The sequence below is a fragment of the Aphelocoma coerulescens genome, chromosome 8, assembly GCF_041296385.1.
Source record: "Aphelocoma coerulescens isolate FSJ_1873_10779 chromosome 8, UR_Acoe_1.0, whole genome shotgun sequence".
Lineage (NCBI taxonomy): Eukaryota > Metazoa > Chordata > Aves > Passeriformes > Corvidae > Aphelocoma > Aphelocoma coerulescens.
Genome location: NC_091022.1, coordinates 24250776 through 24260499, shown reverse-complemented (window position 1 = coordinate 24260499; position 9724 = coordinate 24250776). Strand labels below are relative to the sequence as shown.

General features: G+C 59.2%; 1 protein-coding gene across 1 annotated transcript; it reads right to left on the bottom strand.

Moving 5' to 3' along the window:
* Positions 1-3638: 3638 nt before the first annotated feature.
* TSPAN1 (tetraspanin 1) lies at positions 3639-8551 on the bottom strand. Its single transcript, XM_069023313.1, has 8 exons — positions 8459-8551; positions 8267-8331; positions 7036-7242; positions 6555-6629; positions 5752-5850; positions 5245-5382; positions 4686-4769; positions 3639-4422 (listed from the first exon to the last, which is right to left on the bottom strand). The coding sequence occupies exons 2-8, from the start codon at positions 8321-8323 to the stop codon at positions 4369-4371; spliced, it is 714 nt and encodes a 237-aa protein (XP_068879414.1). The 5' UTR covers positions 8324-8331; positions 8459-8551; the 3' UTR covers positions 3639-4368.
* Between the last annotated feature and the right edge of the window lie 1173 nt (positions 8552-9724).

The window sequence follows — 9724 nt, the reverse complement described above, 5'->3', positions numbered from 1 at the left end:
CCTTAGCAGAAGTTTCTTGCATAGCCTCAGGTGCTTGGTGAGGGGCTCTCATCTTGGGGGATCTCGCTCACTTCCTGGTGCATCCTGCTGGTGCTGGAGCATTCCCGGCTGGCCCAAGAGCTGGCTGGGCCACTGGCCCCTTGCCTGCCTGCCCTGGAAGTCCGATGCAGTGGCTGCCACAGCTCAGCCCCATGAGGCAGCAGCTGTAGCACGTGCTGCCCGAGCTGCAGTTCTCACCCAGCCCCTGCAGCCCCCCCAGCCCGGCCTCCCTGGCTTTGTGCAGCCGTACAAAGGAGAACCTGTCCGGGCTGCTCCACCTCCCAGGAGCTGGCTGATAATTAAACAAAAGCAAAATAGCATTGGCATGAAACTTGACCTTTCCAGAGCTTGTGCGGGGTGGGGAATTTTGCATAATTTCTGGTGGTGTTTATGCATTATGGTTTTTTGTTGGAGATCTCTGGGCCAGGGAAGCGGGAAGTCCCTGTGCTCTGATGACGGGCTGGTATGTGGCAGACAAGGTCCACGGTGACCCTTCCCATGGCACATCGGTTCCTCTGTGCCCCACAGATGGAGGAAAGTGCCTTCCAGCCAGAGTCCTCTGGGATAACACACCCGGTTCTCTTGAATGGCAAGATCTCAGCACTAGAGGGATGCTGTGTGTGCTGGCCCCATCTCCTTCCCTCTGTGGGAGGGAGTCAATGGTGCTGTGTCCAGCCACTTGCATTCCAGCCCAGGGAACTGATCCTAAATTTTCAGCACCCTCTGCTTCATGAAAAGTCATAAATGCCAGAAGCATTTATGAATGAAAAGTCATAAATGCCAAGGTGCCCAAACTGCTCCCAGGAAGGGGCTCTGCTTGGCTTCTCCCCTTGTTCCCAGCTGTGGGGAGGTCCTTTCCCTGCACCCAGCCCATCCCTGTCCCTGTTCCCTGCTGTGCATGTGGACACAGGGCTGCCACCTCCTGTGCCCACATCTAAGGTAGGTGGCAAATTAATCTTCAACTGGCTATCCAGGATTGCTGTGACAGTTATTGTGCCATTCCTGCCCAGTGCAGCATTAATGATTAACACGCCAGGCTCAATGTCAGCTCCTGCCTGCTGCCTTTTGAATAGCCCTTGCATCGCCTCCTCTGATATCTCGGCAAACAATCAGGGCAGGGAGCTGCCTAAAAAGCACCGTTGGCCTTAGGCTGGCACTTGGGATGGTTTATCTCTGAGGAAGAGGAGAAGGGGAGTCAAGCAGGAAGTCTGTGCCAGGGAAAGTGTGCATTGGCTCGCTTCTTCCCCTGGACCAGCCTGCGCCCTTCAAGGATATCCTCTTGCCCCCACTCTGGGAACATCCTGGCCAGGCTGCTACAGCAGGCAGGGGAAATTCCCCACAGCGGGCACTCCTTGGGCAGTTAGTGCTGGATGAGTCTGCTTTTGCTTCTTAGTTAGCCCCTTTATCAGCACGAACCCAAGGAGTTGCAGTTCCTCCTTCTTTTCATGTACCTGTTCCCATCAATGCTAATTCCCAGGAAGGAGGGGGCGGCTCCTTTCCTGAATTTCTGATCACTGCCCACTCCCTGCCAGCACAGGCGCCTGCAGCACACAGGGTTTGCCTGCTGTGCCCCGGGGCAAGCGATGCCGGTGGAGAGCGCACCCTACAAACCCCCAGGAATTTTGGTCTGTGTGCAGCTCCCATCATGGCACTGGCTGCTTTCCCAACATCCCTGCAGGGAGACTTTGCCCTCCTACCTTCCCTCACACTGTGTCCCAGGTGGAAAAGAAGAACCCCCAGTTTGGCACACACCCAGATGCATCAAGTGCTCGAGCCATCTCCTGCCATTCCCGGGAGCAATAAGGAAGTTTCTGTTTGCCACCACAAACCCTCGGGGACATTTTGGCCTTGTGGTGTCAGTTTCTGATGGCCCCAGCATGCCAGTCTGGGAGAATCGGGCAAGTCTAAGGGGTACAAGGTGCAGAGGTGCCTGGTGGCACCCACATGGGCTGGTGGGGATGGTTGGGCTGGGATGTGCCGCAGGGCTCGTGGGGAACCAGCTGGAATGGGATCTCCTTGGAGAGCCCAAAGGCTGTGGCAGTGGAGGGCAGGGGCACAGAGGGAGCACAGGGAGGCTGTGCCAGTCCAGTTTACCCTCCACTGCTCTGCTTTTGGCTGCCAGGGCAGCCAAGAGCCGCAAAGGGCAACTGGGAGGAGTCACATCCGCAAGGAGAAACTGGTCCTTCAAGTTTTTCCCGGCAGGTGGAGAGCAGGAACCAAGCCAGTGTTTGCAGGGCTATTTACAAAGCTCAGTGCCACAGAAACAGCCTGTTCTGCCCCATGGCTGGGAGGAGTTGCGAAGGTGGAAGGCAGCAGCTGGCCAGGCATCACCCCTGAGCCTGCTCAACCCTGCAGGGGTGTTGGTGAGAGGGTGTGTGCCAGGAGTCAGCTCTGCAAGGCATCCCAGAAACAAGGGGCAGAGGAGGACATGGCTGGGTGTGCCCAGCGCTGTGCCAGCTGGTTCCTGGGCACCACAACACCTCTAGGAAGGGCTGCCTGGCAGCTCCTACAGCCTTGGAGAGGGAAAAAGAGTCATAAAAGCCCTGACGTCACCCATGAGGTGACGCCAGTTTATGGTAGAACTGGAACCTATTCACCTGTCCAGGAAAGACAAGGCTATTTTCTGGCAGCTTCCCCCCACACCTTGCCATGAGGCAGGGCCAAATCCCATGTCCCCAGGGCTGAGTAACCCAAGGTAGGGAGTGGGTGCCCATGCCTGTCTCACTGTCCCCTGCCCACTCCTGCCACTGTGACAGGTACTGGATGGCACCAGGGAGATGCCAGACCATGGCAGTGCCTCAGTGCAGCCCCGTACCCAGGGCAGGAGCTGATAAGGGGGTGCCACAGCAGACATGGAGCAAGGCAGTGCATGGAGCGGCTGTTTGCACACTGGCCTCCTGCCACTCACCCTGCCCTCCACGCCCCTGCCCCACAGCCAGAGAGGCAGGAAGCCTCGTGGCAAAAACAGGGTGAAGGAGCCCCGTGGGAGCGCCCAACCTGGCTGTGCTTTCCAAGTGGAGAAACTGAGGTAGAGCAAGTGTATCCTCAAGGGAACAGAGGGAGTTGTGCTGGGGAAAGAGGGGGTCTGGAAACCCCCCAAGCCCACCCATGACCTCCCCCATCCCCACCCATAGAGGGAGAGCAGATGCATCACACACAGGCAGTGCAGGACAATGCTGGAGTGGAGGTGTTCAGAGGTGGGGCTGGCAGGATCCATCCCTCCTCATCACCCCAGTCCAGGTTCCTGCAGCTGATGGGGATGCAGGAACCCCTCAGCCAGCCCTGCCTTTCAAGCCAAGCTGTTGCTCAGTCCCTGACTGGGTGCTGTGAGCAAGCCGTGCTGTTGCAGAGGGCGTGAGGTGCAAGGCTAATGGCCCCCCTGCACCCTGTCTGTTGTGCAAACACGGGGCTGCTCTGTTTCCAAGCACCTGAACAGGTGAGGAGCCACATGCAAGGAGGGCAGGCAGGCTGTGGGCACAGCTGTGCTGCCTGCAAGGACATGGAAGGGAAGGTGGGAGGGAGGCAAGGCAGCCCCTACCCCTGCACCCCCCCGGCAGAGGGTATTTGTTAAAGGCAGCACCGAGATCAACTCCAGAAAATAATTTGTATCCAAGATGAAAAATTTATTTGCATTTCTTTACAGCATGGAGAGGGGCTCGGGCACAAAATGTCAGGGGGTATAAGGGGCAGCCCCAGCCCCTGCAGAGCCAGGGACCACCAGGGCTGTCTTCATGCCAGGAAAGGGCAGAGACCAGCCAGCGCCCAGCCAGCCCTTCTTTCAGGGGACAACATGGCAACAAGGCCAGGGGTGGCAGAAAATGGGTGAAACAGTAGATACATCCCCCAGGAGGGTGTAGTAACCACCTAAAACTGATGCAGGGGGACACGGTGGGGACAGCGTGGGAAAGGTACAGCACCCGCCTCCAGGAGTTTATCAAGGCATTGCTGTGCCATTGCCAGATCAGCAGCCCTGAACTGCCTTTATCACCGGCTGGTATCAGCCCTGTGCTGCTTTATCACCTGCTGGTATCAGCCCTGTGCTGCTTTATCACTGGCTGGTATCAGCCGAATGGACCAAGCAGCTTCTCCCAACAACCCCCCCAATCAAAAACCACCCCAAATCTCTATGTACAGACTCCATATACCATATCAGTACAAAAATATACACAAACTCTACAGATCCCAGCTCAGTAGATCAAAATACAGCTATAAATCACAGTGCACAGGAGAGCATCAGACCCAGAGAGGGACGGGGTCGCCCCGAGAGCATGGCACGCCACGGGTGCACCCCAGCATGGGGTGTGGCAGGTCATCCTCCTGCCTCGGGGGTCACTTCTCATCCAGCCGACAGTACAGGTACATGGAAACTGCCATGGCCGCGATCTGGGGGCGGCAAGGTGCAAATCAGCCCCCTTAAATGTGCACCTTCCCTCCCCTCCCCTCCCCAACACGGGTTTGGGTCACAGCCCACCATCCCCAGTGCACCAAGGCAGGAGGGCTGGATGTGCCCAGGGAACAAGGCTCATTAGCCTGGAGCTGCAGGTGGTCCATGGAGCTGCACCAGTCCCCTGAACCCCCCCAGGGCTGGTGCCAGCCCCACCTGCAGGCACAAGGAGGAGGCAGCCCAGCAGTGCTCAGGCACTCACCTCCAAGGCAGCGATGCCGGCTGCCACGCCGCCCGCCACGCCTGCGTTGGTCTTGATTTCTTCCAAGATCTGTTTGAAACAGCCCTGCAGGAGGCAACCACGCAGGTGAGGATGAGCAAGAGGTGGTGATACCCCAACTGCCAGGGCACAGCATCCCCCAGAAAGGGAGGTACAGCTTCTCCAACCCAGAGCACACAGCCATGGAGAAGGTCTGGGGGCTTCAGGGGACAACTCAGCCACTTCACAGATCAAATACTGGGTGGGGAGCAAGCAAAGGAAGGGGAGAAGCAGGGAAATCACCTAAAAAGGCAGAGCGGTGCCTGGGTTCATGCCCAGCACCAGGCAGCCACTCCATTTCCTTTGTGACCAGAGCAACGTAACAGCTTTACTTGTCTCTGCCAGGGACAAGCCGAGGCCACCACAGCATCCCCCCAGAACTTAAAGCCCATGGGACCACCATGTGCAGAGCTGGAGCTACAGGAGAGGTCTCCCCCTCTGTGCCCAGGCACACCCCAAGCCAGGCTCTGCCAGAGGGCAAGAGCCACGGGCACATCCGTACCTCGACGTCCTTTTCTGCGGCCAGCGTGACGTTGCAGGGCTCCAGCATGTCACAGCACTGCCTGGGGTAGCTGCCGTAGGTCTCGTAGAAGTAGGAGTTGTTGAAGTCTGTGTAGTTATTCAGGCCACAGCAGTGAACCTAAGAGGGACAGAGAGGAAGGGATGGGAAGAGCATCCTTCAGGTCTCCCTCCAGGCTCCGACACCATCCGGACCCCACTGGCTCATGGAGGGTATCACCCAGCTCAATGCTGCTTCTGTGGGGTGCTCAGTAGGCACCTTGGGACCAGGATTTTGCCCCATGCATCATCACATACAGCTCTCACACCACTAGGTCCCAAGCAGGTAATTCCCAGGCACCTGGGGAGCCGAGGAGGTGGTGACAGCTCAGCACATCCAGGATTGTGGTGTGTCCCCACTCCCATCTCACTGTCCCACCCAGATGTGCACCACCTAGCCCGTGTTGGGACGATCCCGACCCACAGGTGAGGGCCCCAGGGCTCAGCACACCTCTTTCATGGTGGCATTCCAGATGTGCGTGAATGTGTCGTTCATCCCATACTTCTCCTTCAGGAGAGGGGTCACCAGACCTGTCAGCAACGTCTCTGCCTGGAAGAAAGGGCAGAAAAACACCATCAGAGAAGGTTCTGGGGAGCACCACAGAGCTGAGCACCCCCATACTGGTCTCAGCCTATGGAGAGGAGACCAGAAAGACCCAGCACAGCCAGAAGTCACACCATGTCCATTTGACCCACAGAGAGTTTGTCTCCTTCCCCACTAACCAGTGTTTTATGGCACCAAGGTCACTTATGCCCAGTGAGTCATCTGATAAGCAGCGTTAAGTGAGGGAGCCAGGAATGATGTTGGCCCTGTGGCTGACTTCTCCAGTGCCTAATGAGGCAGTCCCCTTTCTCCCCAGGTGGTTTCTCAGGTGCCTAATAAGGGGGTGAGTTTGCTCGGCATGAGGCAATAGGGACTTCCTCCCCCAGTGGCTCCCACCCTCAGAGGTGGGGAGGTGTCAAGCCTAAGGTGGTTAGGGACTGAGGGGCTCAACAGAAAGAAGTGGGCAAAACTTGGCCTAAAAAATGAGGGTTATGATAAAACAGAAACCCCCGTTCCCACCACCCTCAGGCTACTCCAGCCTACCCACGTAGCTGGCACCAGTGGCAGCCAACATCCCTTCCTCCTGCAGCACTGACCACTGCACAGCTTCCACACCCAAGGGCAGCACTGCCAGCCCATGTCTCCTCTTTTCCCAAGGGGTAGGACAGGTCCCAGATCAGCCCAACCCAAGACTCAGGCGTTGCACTCACAAGACCTGTGAAGACCAGAGCCACCACGGCAGCAGCAACTTCAGCAATGAAGATGATCAGCACCAATGAGAAGAACTAGGACACAGCAAGAGGCAGGAGGTCAAACAGACAGCCAGAACCCTCAGGGGCCCCTGGAACTCATCAGCTTCCCCAGAGCTCAAGCCTTCCTGCCTCATTGCCTTCAGCTCTGCTCCTGGGCAGGAGCAGCACAGCCTTGTCCTCCAGCCCTCCACCTGCATGGTGCTGAGCTCTCTGGACACGCTCCAAGAGAGACCTCAGCTCAGCACCCCCTCCTGCCTCCTCTCACCCTTTCCTAGGGCAGACTTTGAGTCCAGCATTACCCTTCCAAGGGCCACCCAGACTGCCACTACATGGAAACATCCACAGAGAACATCTCTGCAGAGAAATCTGCCCATCAGGTCTCCCCCACCACAGCCCCAGCTCAAACGAGGCTTGGTAAGGAGGTCAGTCAGGTCCATACCATTATCAGGAGACATTTGCTCTCCTTCTGGGCACCGTAGCACCCAAGGAAGCCGATCACCAGCAGGATGGCACCAATGACGATGAGAAGGTAGCTCACATTCACAACCTGCAGGACGCTAGAGGAGAGCGCCCCAAATATTTTCAGGAATGATTCTCCATCCACTTTGACCCAGATGCCAACTCCCAGGAGGGTCCCGCCACTGAGCTGGGAGGAGAAAGGCAATGTCAGCTTCCAGATAGGCACGAGATTTGCTATTTGGGGAAGGTCCTGGCACAGGTGTTTCTCCCCTCAGCAGGTTTTCACTACACCAAAGCAAGACTTCGTGGCACTGCGGGCAGCTCAGGGCATTGGCAGACGGGTCAGTACCCTGAAACACACCCCACCACCCTGGGCACATCCCCTGGGCTGTGTCACAGCTGCCCCCCTCCCCAGCCCGAGGGGTTTCAGTGCCAGCAGTGCCACCAGCCTCCCCATGACCCCACACCGCCAGTTCGGACCCTGGCCACCATCACGCCACCACAAGTTCCTCCACACAGGGCGGCTGCCCTCCCACCCAGAGGAGAAGCTGAGCAGCCCCTGGCCACAGACACTCATGCACTCCTGGGCAAGGTGAACTCTGGGCTGCCTGCAGTCTGTGCCAGCCCTCCCCTCTGCCCACTCAACCTTCCCCACCACATTCAGATCTTGGCAGGAGCTTTACAGGGGGGGTTGTTTCACCAGAGCGAGCCTGGAGGCTCTGCATCCCCTCCTTCCCAAGGCTGTTTCCTACCACACCCCCTTCCAGGTGGCCCCTGCAGAGCCAGGGCAGCTCTTGGGAGCTCCACTACCCTTCTCCCTGGGTGTGAGTAGAGCCCGCATGTGCTCCGAATTCCTGACATCCAGGAACCCCAACACCACAGTCACACGTGGGCTGCTCCCCTACAGAGGTAGGGCCCCCAGGCAGGGACCCAGCAAACCCCCTTTTCTGGGGCACTCAGCACCCCTTCCCAAGCTTCAGCACAGCGAGGGACAGGGGCAGCTGATGCAACAGCCACGGTCCCCAGAGCACGGCGCAGCCCTCTGGGCTTTGCAAGTCCCACCTACACCCACCTGCCCACACTCTCCACCCCATCGCCCACAGAAAGGAGCACGGAGGGGCAGGAGAGCCCAGCCAGACCCACCCCACACCCGGCTCCGGGAGCTCCCCGAGACCCCCTCCCGCAGACCCCAGCTCCCGGGGCGCACTTACGAAGATGGCCAGGTTGAAGAGGATCATCATGACCTTGATAAAGGTGAAGCACCCCATCTTTGCACCTGGGGAGAGTAGAGAGGTTACCGGGAGAACCCCCACCCGGCACAGCCGCTGCCGTCCCGAGAACCCAGCGTCCCTCTAGGGGAGCCCGGGGTCCCCACGGGCGGCGAAGGACGGAACCCAACTTACCTGAACGGAGAGCAGATCCCAACACTCCGTCCCGTCCTGACCTAGCCCGCTCTGCCTCCACCGCCCCGCCGGTGCCGCCCTTTAACGGGGCGCGGCCCCGGGGCCGCCCCCGCCGCCGGAGCCCCCCGCCCCGTCCGGCCCCGCCGGGGCCACCCCTCGGTGTCGCGGGGAGCCCGGAGCCCTGCTGCCCTCTGCTGCTGGCAGCCTCCGTGGGATGCTCGCCAGGGTCCCTCCCTGTGTCCCGTGGGGTCCCTCCTGCCGTGGGGGAACTGCGGGGCAGCGACATCAGCCCGGGGCTGTTCCAGCTGTGCCGGATGCTGCAGCTGTGGGGGTGCCACCCCGCCGCCCCTCTCCGCGAGCTGGGCACTGGGCTCGGGATTTTCCAGCTGTGGGCACTCACGGCCCCCCGGGTCACGGCCTCCCTCTGCCAGCCAAGGCTGAGGCATCCCGTCTTCGCAGGCTGGTTCTGTGGGTGAGCTGCTGGTCCCCCTTCTCGGCACCACTCAGGCAGGGATCTCCCCGAAACCCGAACCTCCAACATCCTGGGCCAAAAGAGAAGCAGGCAAAGGAGGGCGCTGGGGAACGGCCACACGAGCCGGTTCGCAAAGGAAAAGCCAAAGCTGTCCGGGCTGTCCCCAGCTGCTGCACAGGGAGGTGGATTTTTGCTGGCGGGGACACAACAGGGTGACGGCGGCGGGAGAGGACAGTGACAGCCATGACAGATGCCAGCGCTGGAGCAGTCAGTGAGGACTTGCCATTGCCTAAGGGCTGCCAAAAGTGATTTTCTTTCGAAAGACACTTTGAAACAGGGCTGGTTTCCCAAAGAGCAGGACAGCAAGAGAGCCACACCTCACAGAGGATGCTGCCTCCCCAGGCCTGACCCTGGCAGTGGTCCTTGCCCATCCAGTGCACCTTTGGGGCAGGAGCTTATGCTGGTCCCCTCCCCAGTGCCCACAGTGTGTCCCTCCAGCTTGTCATCAAACCACAGAGCGATGCAGGAGGCACAGGAGACCCCATCCTGCAGGAAACCAGGCTCTGTGTGCTCAGCACGCTCCACCCCACCCCTGGCTCCCCCGAAACCCCACAGCCCATTCCCTGCCTGGCTGTAATGATACGTTTCAGCAGGATGAAGTCAGCCCCACTGGGCTCCAGCCAAATCCCGGTGGTATTTGGGGGAAGCCTCTGACCCTCCCAGGCACCCTGGGTATGAACACAACCTGTGCTGCAGCTGGGGGCTGTAGCCCTCGCCCCCTCACTGCCTGTAGC